This window comes from Gobio gobio (genome assembly GCF_949357685.1).
Source record: "Gobio gobio genome assembly, chromosome: 7".
Classification (NCBI taxonomy): Eukaryota; Metazoa; Chordata; class Actinopteri; order Cypriniformes; family Gobionidae; genus Gobio; species Gobio gobio.
Window position 1 is genome coordinate 25,400,592 of NC_137103.1, and position 13,754 is coordinate 25,414,345.

The window sequence follows — 13,754 nt, forward strand, 5'->3', positions numbered from 1 at the left end:
CAGACTGCGACCAAAATGGTTGCATACGCAAAAATCTTTTGAGAATGTGCGAGTTAAAATTTGACATGGTCTTATTTGTGCGAGTGCATGGTCACGCACTCAATCGGTGTCTGCCATACCTGCACTTGCATTAGGGACTTATCTGATCTGTCACATATTATCGAATACGGAAAATCGGCTACAGTAGAACGTCAAGAAGCAACGGTTAAATTTGCGCACGGAGTAACCCAGTACTTGCATGACTCGTCATAGACATAAACAGGGAGAAGCAGCTTCGGCTACAATGTTCTTCCACAAGATGCATGCAGTTCTATTTATTAACCGCTAGAGTGCCAAAAGTAACATAATACACCTTTAAAGTCCCAATTATCAGTCATGTACAAGCGCATGGTGCACTAATGATGAAACGCGCAAATTAGAGCAAGTCTGCATACTGATACTGTGGAGGACTAGCCTAGAAATCTAGACGCACCCTAGCGGCAGAAAAATTATTTTACCGCGAGTGTAGTCTAGCAACTCTCGGTAGACCTCAGAGCTGGAAAAACCAAACTTTGGTCAGGCCAATCACAGCGTGTGTAGAGTCGGTGGGCGGGCTTAACATAATGACGGAGCAGAGTTGCGGAGGTTCTGCGTGCTACAGGTAAACAAAGAAGCTGACGATCAGCGTCTTTCAAATCAGTTTTGGCCGCTACTCTGGAAGACTTGGAGTTAAGCTTTTCTTTGAGGAAAGAACAAAGAACGGCACTTAAGTCATTCGTAAGAAAGGAAGATGTATTCAGAGTTTAATCTGTCAACTAACATTAGCTCCGCCTCGGTTGGTTGTGGTGCTATCCAATTGCGTGTAGAGGGAATTTGACAGACAACCGTTTATCCCGCCCCTCGGATTGAGCCCTGTCAATGGTGAGTTTCCAGACCAAACATCTTGATGTGGGTCTGGCTTGTCAGGCTAGTGGAGGACCTCATTAAAATGAGTTTTGAGGGGCCAGAACTGATGGATTATGATGCCAGTCAGGATGTTAGGCTGTGGTTCTCCCAGGGAAAGAAGACCAGGAGTCCCAACTATAAGAGCTGATCCCTCTGAGTTTAATTGCAGAGTGTTACTAAAGTTGACATTTATTTGCGACCAAGGGGACAATGGGTTGTACGGCTGTGAAGACAGTAAAAATATAATCAAACATTAAAAAACATACATGGTGTTTTTTTATGTTGTTTTTTTATGGTTTTCATTTGATATTGAAAAGATTTTTTCCAACCTGAGGTCTCGTGTCACTATCAGTCTTTTTATGAGTTCAAAACTAGGGTATGCAGATTAAGAAAACTATTCATCAGCATGCATTGATTAATCCCATGTTGTAGCAAAAAAAAAAAAAAAGTGACCAAATCACCAATTGAGAAAGTTGGTAGCACCAGTGCAACCAGTGGACAAGTTAGTCTGGAGCCCCGCCAATACCACGTCTGTGACGCTTTACAATGTCACAAGTAGCATTCTGGTCCTCCACGATGGGTTCCGTCACATCTGTGAAGTTGACCAATATGAGCACAGAAGCTCTTCCGTACACAGCTTTCAAACATGGCGAAACGAGAGAGAGATGATGGTATTTATAGTTTTCATGTGACGTCACACCCTTATAGGAACGGCCACTTGAAGGGCAAAACAAGGCTTTCCTCCACTGTCCACAGGTTTGTAGTAAGTACTAATGTAGTAAGACAGTGATATTAAAAGACCAAATTCAATATACACCTTATTGATGATTCATACTTTGTACAGGAAAGCAGATGAACACAGAATATAAATGCAACACAAGGTTTCTCGTTAAGCATTTTTCCCCCCATGGAAAACCATTATAAAGAAAACGAACTAATGTAGTAAATGGTCATTTTCTTTATACATTATTCATATTCTGGGCTCATCTGCTAGCCTGGGTAAACTGAATTTGATCTTTTAATATCACTGTTTTAGTACAGTACTTTAAGACACGTTAAGGGTGGTTTGCACCAATAAAACCATTCACCCTCCGCCTATTTTGCTTGATCAGCCCTTTAATTCTAACGGTCTTTCTACGTAGCAGTTTATAAAGACAGATGATATTTTACAAGTTTGTTTCCTTTTTTGACAAGAGCTACTATTGTCAGAGAGAGAGTTTCTGGTGGTCAATAAAAAAGTATATTATATAAGAATATTAACATTGTTGCTGTTTAATTGGCGAATCCATCGTGGCAGAGAAAATGAACCATATATGAAGGTTTTAATCACGTTAGAATTATTATACCTGTTATTATATATTTGTTAATCTGTTTAAAATTAAGTGGTGCAACACAACTCGATTTAAAATAAAACCCAGATCAACAAATTAGCATTAAAATTTGCTTAATTTAATCCTTATTGGTGTAACCCACCAAACATTTTTTTTAAGCATTTTAGAACATTTCGCTGTTTTTGGTGATTGAAATACTGCAGCAGGTGCTGTATATGGATCACAAGTGCCCAAAACTTGCATCTTATTCAGATATTTTTGTTTTTGAGATGGAAAATTGGCTTGTGCTGCAGTTCTATGGTTGTTTTGCCCTCCAGGGCTCCGCAGCAGTCATGTAATTGAAAACTATGAATTGGTGCTGCTAGGTGGAATTATGCAATGGAGGAAAGGTTCGTGGAGCTATGGCAACAATACTCCTGAGTTTATGATGTTTCCTCAAGGGACTACCACGTCAGAGTGAAAAAAGACAATATAATTGCTGGTGAATGATAGTAGAGGTGCTTTAGCAACCCGGTGAGTACTGGAATTAGCATTAAGCTAACATGGCGCTTTGGCAGTTTGTTACCAGTTACCGGTAGTTTGTTAGTTTGTTGTTTTTATGTTTCCGGAAGTCAGTTGCTAGTTCTGCATTTTCTATGACATCACGCACGTCATTAAAGACGGCAAGCGATGATTGGTCACAAGCAATGTGTACTCTGACATGTTTCTTGGCCACATGACAAGAATTTAGGAGTCAAAATCGCATAATCTGATACAGTGACTATCGTAACAGAAAAAAATATTGTGTAGTCTAAGTAATTTGTTCACAAATTGGACTAAACTGGTTGTGTTTTGTGTTTGGATTCACTAACAAGTCTGGCATTAAAATATCGGACTACCCTGTTGATTGTTCATGCATTTGTATCAATGGTAGAATGCATGTTCAAGAACCCAAGAACTTTTAATTGAATGTCAACCAGGTTGGCAGATAAAAAAAATTGGTATTTCACAGTTATGTCACTAATTTTTTCAAACGCTTTTGAGAAATATTGTGTCACGTTTCAAATAATTTTCAGAATGCTATGTATAATTCTCCATTGTAAATAAGTGTAAATATTGGTCACCCGTCTCTCTACGCATCAGTATCGGCCATTGAAAAGCATATTAGTCGACCAGCAAGCTTTCAGTTTCTAGCCCTGATATCACTTGTCTCTTCACTGTCTAATTGTCTTTTCCCCTGTCATATTTTGGCCTGTAAGATACAACTAGCCATCAATAAATCACAGCATACATGGCTATCGGGACCTTCCCCTGGGCTACAAGTGGAGGGTTAGTAAGATGGCCGCTGTGAGGCTTATGAAAGACTGATGCTTTCTCGCACGTCTCCTCATCTCTCTTTTAACACGCTCTCTGAGGCAGCCTGGTAAACGTACATCTGCTCCCAGCACCGCCGCCACCATCTGACAAACCTCTGAGCGCAGACACATAATGCAGCCGCGATTGATCGCCACACACACATACAGTGCCCCACAGTGGATAGCCAGTAACAGATGGTTATGTCAGCAGGTTCCTCAGTTACCCAAGCCTTTTTTTTCACAATTTCCAACGCTTATCTTTTTCTTCCTCTTCCTCCGCCTCTTTTTATCCAGTTATCCTGCATCCCTCCTTTCTTTTCCCTCCAGATTATGATAATTTATGACGCTCCAGGGCAGATTAGCTGGAAAAATATCTGTGAAGAGATCTTTTATATTTCCACAACTCCAACTGAGATATAGGCCACACTAGGACTAGGCCGTTTGAAGGTGTATACTGTGTGAATATAGAAATCTGTCAGCCAGCTGAGATTTTGCCATGCCGTTTATACCATGGTAGATACTGTAAATATGTGCAGTTTGTTATTTAAACTCAGGAAGAAATGTGTAATGAATATGTATAGTTTGTTTATGCTGCCCAATTGTAGACCACTATATGTTCATATTTTATGTTTGCTTGTATTGAAACAGATGACGGGTCCGACCAGAGCTCTGGACGTGACACTCCGGCCAGTGGCTCCTCCAGACAAGGTGCGGGAGACAATGAAGAGAACAAGAAAGACAAAAAGAAGAAGGCCAAAAGCAAAAAGAAAGACAAGTTGAAGAGTAAAGGAAAGGAGAAAGAGAAGAAGAAATCAGAGGAGGTCAGTGATGAGTTGGATAAGAAGACCAAGAAGAAAGGATTTGGGTTGCTGAGGTAAGACCCCATTTCCTTTTATCTGCCCCTCTCCTCTTCTGTCTTTGTTGTTTTGTAAAGGCGCCTCCACTTAAAGGGGTTGTTCCCCCAAAAGATAAAATTGTCATCATTTTCTCACCCACATGTTTTTTTTTTTCTTTTTTTCGAACAGGTATGACTTTCTTTCTTCTGTTGTACACAAAAGATGTTTTGAAATATATTCTGGTCACCTTTTTTTCCATGCAAATACAATGAATGCAGACTGAAGCTTTCAAGCTTCAAAAAGACACAAAAGCACCATACAAATATCATGAAGATGGTCCATTTGACTTGTGTACTATTTTGAAGCCATCCATAGTTTTGTATGACAAATAGACCAAAAGTTATTATTCACTTATTATCTTCCCAGTGAGCCTGTTAATTGTTGGGAATGGATTATTGAGTCAGTGAGGTGAACTCAGGAATCGGGTGAGCCAGTTCTGGTAAATCAACTGATTCATTTAAGACATACGATTCAAAAGAGCTGTTCATTCAAGAATCGGATTCACTTATGACCTCTAAGAAAAGCTAGGATGGGTGTCCAGTAAATAATGACTTTCAAAATGTAGAAGTTTTTGGGTCTTTTTTGAAGTTTAAAAACTCCAGTAATTCATGGAAAAGAGAGACCAGCACCATTCTTAAACATTCATTTGTGTTCTGGAGAGAGTCATACAGGTTTGGAGCGACATGAAATGATTGCATATGATTTTCATATGATTTTCATTTTCAAATGAACTATTCTTTTAAGCTTGAGGGCGATTTAATTAAAAGATTTTTCCACACATGTAAAGCTTAATATGGATGTTAATTTGACACATGTGCTAAGCTGTGGCGATGGGTCGCTGGGCGGTCACGTGTCGTGTGGCGGAATGTTGGCCCGAGTTGCTGTTGGGACGCTCTGCTGGCTCATGCTCGCGGTTGAAAGTGTTTCGGCCCGCTTGCGTGTGTGTAACTGACTTTGACCGCTGGTAAACAGAGCAGTCAGCTCCAGCTCCATATGGCACGCTGTCTCTGCGTCACAGCGCTCAATCTCCACTGTCCTCAAACTGTGCCAGTGCCAGGCCTAATTTGCATCACGGTGGGCACCTGTGCCAACCCCTGCCCATCTGCCCGTTGATCGACTGGCTGGCCGGCACTGGCTTCAGCACCAGCAAGACCAGGCGGCTCCATCGCAGTGGAGGACGACCCGCATGAGTGATTCTACAAATCAGAGCATGGACGCCCCGGCAGGCTCCACCTAACGGGCAATTAGCTCTATAATTGTTTTAATTTGGATGACTGCCGGGAAAACTGAAAAGCACACCATGCTGTTACGGCAACACGCGGAATATTCCAACTGAGAGAGAGAAATAGAAACAGCGGAGAGAGGGAAAACAGCCGGAGAACTTGATTCAGCTGGTGTCTTTCTCAAGGTGAACCGTCACGACTTGTCAGGAAGTGAAGGCTATGACGCGGCTCGCGCTTCCGTTAATCCGACTCGGCCTGATCCCACTGTTTTTCCTCTTCCATGTGTCTGCCGAGAGTCTGCCAGAGCGCCCACTGTGGCCAGCTCTCCTCCCGCGCCCATGCAATCATTCTAATGCGCACCGTTGTTCTGAGGAGATAAGCGTTTATGCGTTGGCTTGTCAGTGGTTTATGGGGTGAGGGATGTAAAGGTTATTGAAAACCTCCGTAGATTTATTTATTTATATTTGGATGGCAGCAGGGATTAGAGATGTTGGTTCAAGAGGCGTGTGGTGGCGCCGCGTGCCACGGAATCTGACACAGCCTTCGCTCAAAGCTGATGTAACCTTTTGCCACAAGATTGCCCTGTCATCCTGCACGGGCCAAATATCCACAGACTGAAAATATGTTGATAGAAAAGTGGAATTCTCCATAAGTTACACTCCTTCATAGTTTTTTTACAGTGCTCTCTGAAGTAACCGTTGAGTTGTTTGCTCAACATGACTTTCATTGTGAGGTTGTGTATCTGCATAAACCCACCCGAATTTCTGGTCAAGTTCTGGTGGAAGGGTGACCTCTGACCCGACGTATGATGTAGTACGCATGACGTAGGCGTAGTGTAAGCTTAGGCGAGGATAGATGCCTCTCATGAAAACCACGTAACTCTCTTATGAACATGCGTATGGCCGTTGAAGCCAGTGGTTATAGCTTTGAATATGGATATTTTTCTTACAAAAATCCACCGCACTATCCAATACGATTACAAAACTAGGAAAATCCAGGATGTTATTTAATATGACGCCGATTGCGTTCGACTGAAAGAAGAAAGTCATATACATCTAGGATGGCTTGATGGTGAATAAATTATGGGATAATTTTATGTTTTGGGAGAACTATACCTTTAAGTGACCTGCTCTTAATGAACATCATATTTTTTTATTCCATTTACTCCTTATTTGTCCTCCTATTTTTTACATGCAACCAGGGACTAAAATACCTCAAGCATCGTCTAGATCGATGGACAATTATTGACTGCTCTTTTCAATTAGCATTATGTGTATTTGTGATGTCTGACCTCAAAGGTTAAGAGCAGGTGAAATACAGACTAGCTAAGATACCCCTTGAGGACCGTGACCTCTACCCCCACCAACTGTAAATCACAGTGTTTCCAAGTGCTTTAAGTGTCTCTCAATGAAGAAACAGCCTTCATTTAGAGTGTTTAAAGAGATAGGTAATTCACAACATATTGTTGTCATCATCATTTGCTCATCCTTATGTTGTTACAGACATGTATACTGTTCATTTTCAAGCTCCAAAAAAGAACCGAAGACAATTGGGAATTAATGAATTGTTACGCAATTGTCATTTTTGGGTGAATTATTTCTTTAATTCAGGAGATTCAGAGTGAGGTATTTCAGTCTGTGTTTACCATATTTGTACAATTGAAAGTCAGCCATCTTGTTGTCTAGTGTGCCAATGAGGCTATAGACACCGTTTGGGTTCTCTAATACTAAATACAGATTTGTCTCATTTGAGGTCAGAAACACTAAAGACATTGTCAATGTCTAGTTGAAATTTATTTTCTGGCTTATTTTCTTCTTCTGTTTTCCTTCTCTGTGTTATATGTTCCTGTTAAATCTGTCGCTGGCCAGTGTGGATTGTGTTTTGTTCTCTGCCTGGCTCAGATACAATGTTATTGGCCACTACTTAGTGCCCAGTGGGAGTCACTGGCTAGTGTCCATTCTGCTGATAGTGGCCATGTTGATCTGGTGGTAGCTGTGTCTGTGGGTCAGAGCAGTGCTGCAAATCTGGGACATTAAGCCAGGATAGTGCCCTGTAGCTCAGCGATAAACATGACAAAAGAGGGAAATCAACCTTTCATGCCACGCTGCCTCTCAGTCTTTAGCATTTAAAGGCCCATGGTGAAGTAGAGTTAATCAAAAACAGCCTTTCCACAAACAGGTAATACTAATATATAGGTGTCATACACACAAATACAAAACACCATCATGTAACCTGACACTAATATAATGCAAAAAACATGAACATATGATGTAACATAAATAATATACAGTATATGGAAATGTATAATTAAAAAATATTTATTATAAAATTACATAAAATGTCCTTAGTTAGTTTTCATAAATACAGTAATAAGTTTTTACCTTTACATTTTTAGTGTTTTACTGTTAAAATTACAAAAGAATTGTACCGTGTGGCTATTGCATTATAGCAATTGCATGGGTGTTTAAGCTAACACTGTAGCCAGGTAAGATGCTTACCTAGAAACCATCATAGGCTCTCTACTGATATGAATTATTTCATTAAAAGCTGAAAAGTATTGATAAAAAAGTCAAATCGATTTTACCCAATGTGTCTGCTATGTATGCTTATGCTCACTAGAGTATCACCATTTTAGCTCAGCAACATGCTAACCTCAGATTCCATTGAGTTCCCTTTGTGTTTCCCGCATTTGTATGTGGGCACAGCACATTGTTTATTGTGTAAGTGTGTGTACATGTATGTTTTGTGACAAACTGACTATTTAGCTCTACAGGAGAACTGTATAGCTTGTGTGGGTGTGTATGTGACAAAGATGGAGTAGCTCTATGGGAGGGTAAGGTATAGCCTCAGGTGGAGGATGGGACCCATTAGGATGTTTTACATCTTGCAGACAGATGGAGGCCCATGTGGACTGCCAAATGCCTCTCATTTTGCTGCTGTGATGCACACACACCCTTAACAACACATTACACTGGCTAACACACAATCCTATGAGACCTACAGTTGCAAATGTAACAGCACGCACAATGCTTACAGTGATTTGCACCTCATAACCACAAGTGTGCATTTATCAGCATTTTTAGTGCCTCAATCTGAATTGGAAGTTTCTTTTTTACTTTACTTTACTTTACTTTACTCTACTTTACTTAACTTTATTTTATTTAGCAGTATTCCATATTCATCTTTACTGTAGTCAGATCTGAGCCTTTTTTTAGACACTTTAAACATCTCTTAGTGAAACTACATAGCGTTAAACACTTCCAGACTTTACTTTTATCACATCAACCCTGCTACTTTTTATCAGAAATGAAATATTACATAATTAACCTTAATGTGAAGCAATTCAGCAAAATTGCTGTTCCTCAAAGCCTCTCGGCTCGGGTGTAAAACTGTGACCGAGCATATGACTGTCTCCCATTAGAGGCGAGGGAGGAATGCAGCTTGCAGCTTTACCTTTTAAGGCAAGATATTAGCAGGGTGTCTTTTCGAACCGCCATGTTTGATAAACAGTTTTGAAGGCAGTGCTCTACCATGTTGGGGGAAAAAATTAAACCAGACTTAGATGGTAAGTCTGCCTAAACCAGCGTAAACACAGCTAAAACCACTTTTATGATTTTTTTCCTTACTGAAAACCATGAGATGCTGATGGAGTGAAGAGGTGGAATGAGAGAGAAAGAAAGGGAAAGTTCCTGTGTGTGTGTAATGATAGCGTCTCTCCCAGCGGATGTTTATGTAGAGGAGAGAGAGTGAGAACAAGTGTTCACTACTCATGCTACTGCCATTAACAGAGACTGCAGCAGGCCTGCTCCCTCCGTTCTGTCACCAGCTGTCCTCTTTTCTTTCTCACTCTTCTGCCTCTCTCCTTTCATTTTTCCTCACATCTCTTGGCCATTTTGCCTTCCAGCAAATTCCACCACAGCTGCCGTGATAGCAGATATTTTCTTTATGAAGAATTTTTGCTTTATGCTTAATAGGACTTAAAATAGCATTTAAGCACACAAATGTTTCATAAGAGTTATTAATTTGTGGGGGTAAAACATTTTGAGACTGATCTGTCAATATGTTCAACTGATTCATTAAAACTCACCGGTTCATAAGAGTTATTAATTTGCATGAAAAAAAAAACTTTGTGACTGATTCATTAAACCCACAGTTTTATAAAAAATATTAATTTGTGAAAAGAAACTTTTAAAACTGACTGATTCATAAAAATTAAATAAATAAATAAATAAAACAGTTCATAAGATAATACATTTGCGCATTTGGCAACACTGCTCAGTATTGCGTGCAGTAAGGACGACTCAATTGAAAGATGCCAAATAGTGAAGGTTGCACTGCCATCTACTTTATGGTGGTGTTCACATGTATTCTTGTTCTTGCATTCGAAAAAAGATATATGCAAAACAGTCTTGAGTTTAACTTTTCATTTAAAAGCATTGTCTTGAAAATGCAGCACTCTTTTGTACAAGATGGAGAGAAAACCGAGGCGCGTTGCAAAGTTCAAAGATGTCCATTAAGTGCATTTACATTGACCAGTAAAAACACAGTAATGACGTTTAAATACATGATTAAAAGCTAGTTTGGTTTTGTGCACTACTGCATAGAATTTTGGTAAATCCAGTTATCACCTGAGTAGTTCATTTACTCCTGTAAATCACTAATCTGTTTGTTCAGAACAGGATTGAACACCATAGACCAGATTTACTAACAGCTTGTGCCCGTGCAAAACCATCTTTTGTGTTAAAAAGAACACTGTGAGGTGTAAAGACACGCAGTGAAAAATTAGCCCTGAAAAGGCATGGACTGAGTTATTTTTGCGGCTAAACTTATTGCATATGCATTTGTAGGAGTTTTCCTTTTAGATGCAAAATGTATGGGAGGAGAGTATTTAAATGACTCAAGCAAGGTGATTTACTAAGGTTTACCCTTGTCAATTTACTGGTGTTTGCCCCATTATTTACTGCCCAAAAAAAGCATGTCTTAAACCAGATGCTAACTGGTAGATTGTGTTGGTCATTATGGAAAGATCCGGCTGCGTCTGTGTTCTTTAATTTGCGCATTGTCAGTAGATCACACGCATAATTTTCCACTCCCATCTGCAAATTTTTGGAATTACGCTCTTGCGCTAATTTGCCCTGTTTAGTAAATCTGGCTCCAGAAGTTAAATTGACAACAAAAGTTAGCTGCAGTGTTTGCCTATGTGTGTTAAAAAATAGTGTAGGAAAAACATTGAATTGATAAATTCATTGAATTTAATTAAACAATCAATTTAAATAAAGATTTCTTACTAATATTTTAAATTGCCACTTTATTAATTTATTTATTGTCACATGTGTGAGCATTTTAGTCACAGTTTGCAGCACTTTTGAGTCACAGTCATGTTTTACTTTTGTCTTTCAAAGGCACCGTTCCACCAGGATGATGCTCAGTGAGGTTGACAGGTACATGCTGGCGGCATCCTCAACTCTTGTGTTGTCAAATTCATATTTAGATCGACTGAGATTGATTTATTGTGTCTATGTGTATGTTTGTACATCCCTGATTATTTATGTGAATATGCCTTTATGAATGTGCTTGACCGTGTGTGTGTGTGTGTGTGTGTGTGTGTGAGAGAGAGAGAGCACTGGTGTGTGACCTTTAGTGAGTGTGTTAATGGCCTCTAAAAGCTTCTGAAACAAGTGTCAGAGTCACAGATGGTGCATCTTACCTCATCCCTCCCTCACAGACCTGCTGACGGAGTGACAGCCCCCCTTTTCCCTCGTCTCTCTCTCTCTCTCTCTCTCTCTCTCTCTCTCTCTCTCTCTCTCTCAATTAACACATTTCCTAATGTCTTTCCTGCTGTATGTTTGTATGTTAGATCAAGTCAACAGCCAAGTCTGATGCTTATCAGCAACAACCTGGATAGCCTTTGTGTAGGAAGTGATATCATTGCGCACAGCAGGGCAAGAGCTCTAAAGAGACACATGACTGCCTATTCAGATGCCCCAAAACAATTTGGACACTTTAGTCACACTTAAAAAGTGTATGAAAGTCATTGCATTGTACTGTATGAGAAAAAATATAAAAACAACTGCCATTTATTAAATAAAATAAAAAAACATTTCACAAAAAGACATTTGTTAGGTTTTATATGTAGACGAAAAGTATTGTGACACAGTTTGTTAGTCAAACTTAAGTGGATGTTGATTACTAAGCAAGAACTGAATGGAATAAACTAAATGGGTATAATTTTAAAGCTTAGAAACCCAGCATTTGATCAACTCTTAACAAGTGCTGAGTAGTCCCCCGCCGTCAGGCTCCACCTATCTACAAAAAAATAATCATATTAATAATCATATTTATTATCAAAACTACTGCCTTGATCAACACAAAATTGGTGTCATTTGAAAGCTTAGAGTATGAACTTTACAATGCATGTAGCAATTTGATGAACTCCTAAGCAGTGCTAAGTTATTTGCTGATAAATAAATAAAAAAGTTATACTTTTTTTAACAATGTACCAATGTCCCGATTGAAATGAGTCAACATAATCCACCACATATGTCAAAAACATCATGCAGCCCAGATAGTCATGTGTCATATGTCATTTGAAAGGTCTCACAGAGTAGAATACAACAAGCTTTTGGTCTTTGAACAAACTTGAGCGAGTTTTTGTACATGAAGCCCCCTCAGACCCACATGTAAATAATATACAAATGCGGCCTTTGTCATGTTTTCACTCCGATCATGGAAAATGGCGCATCATTACAGCATATTCACAATTAAAAAGAGCCCAACTCACCATAATCTATCACTAAGATTTGTCTAAATATATTCTCTCATGGTGTTATAACACCTAAAACTCCACAGGCGCACATGTAGCTTTCACGTGGCGTTTACACTTGTAACGTCATGAAACGTACACAGATCATAGAAAGACACATCCTTACTTACAGTGGACGCTCCCGATTGAAATGAATCAACATAATCCATTGCGTCGATCACGAGATATTCCTCACGGTGGAACAACGATTTTAAAAATGCCTTCCGGGTGTCAAGGGCTAAACAAAAAAGCTTCCTTAGTTCCAAATGCTGTAACTTTTAATTACTTGCTATGCCATCACCACAAATTTTGATCGAGATGCAGCTCACATACAGTACGAAGAATCACCTTATTTCCTTCCTGAGTTATTGCATGTCAAATAAGAAAGATGCATAACATTTCACTTGAGCACACCTTTTTGTCTTTTATCAGCATGAGAATGTCCAAATGTAAAGTAAAAAAAATTAAGTTTTCTATCAAAAGATTCCTACCTTTTGTCTCTTTCCTTGCTAGTTTTGGAATTATGAGTCTTTACTTTTTTTGTATGTCATAAAAGAAAAAAACAACTCTAAAAATGGCTTAAAGGGTTAAATGTGAGAAACGTTGCCGGCCTTTCTTTATCAGATGTAGGGCGTCTAGAATTTAGATCCTGTACCGTCCTCCCGCTCTTAAAAATCCCTACTTGGAGTATAAAACCATGCTCATTTCAGTCATCAATGGCAACAGCTGCCCACGCCGGTGCTCACCTCACCTTTACGAGCGCTGTGATCTGGAGATAGGTTTATTTCTGTGAAAGGGTATGGTCGTCTCAGTCTTCAGTTCACCATGGTAACGGTATCACCGGGAGGTTCATGCGTGCGGTTCGAGTGGAGGAATACAGTAGCTAACAGGCCGCCGCTGTTCTCCCCTCCATCTACATATGAATCACTAAAAGGCCTCTTTAATGGAAGTTCAATCATCTCCCCTTTGATTCCCAAGATGCAATGTCCTGATTAAGATGATTGGATGAATGGAAAATGGCATGAATATGTGATTGGGTCTGTGTGTCCCACTGTTGAATGGGTCTTTTCTTTTTCTTTCTTTTTTTTTTTCTGTCTGTAGCACCTCTGTGCTAAGCCTCTTGTTCCGACTTATCCTTTTTTTCAATACGGGCCTGTTTCTGCCTTTGATTACATTAAAGAGTGAAAATGTGGCCAGTCTCTGAAAGGTAACAATCAGCAGAAGAATATGACAGATTGAGTGGA

General features: G+C 39.6%; 1 protein-coding gene across 6 annotated transcripts in view; it reads left to right on the plus strand.

Moving 5' to 3' along the window:
- Window positions 1-13,754, plus strand: part of pard3bb (par-3 family cell polarity regulator beta b) — a 420,195-nt gene that overhangs the window by 278,610 nt on the left and 127,831 nt on the right. For all 6 annotated transcript variants that reach the window (XM_079821284.1, XM_079821281.1, XM_079821283.1 and 3 more), the window contains exon 18: window positions 4,238-4,463. In XM_079821284.1, the coding sequence (XP_079677410.1) occupies window positions 4,238-4,463 (226 nt within the window). The remainder of the gene's footprint in view (window positions 1-4,237; window positions 4,464-13,754) is intronic.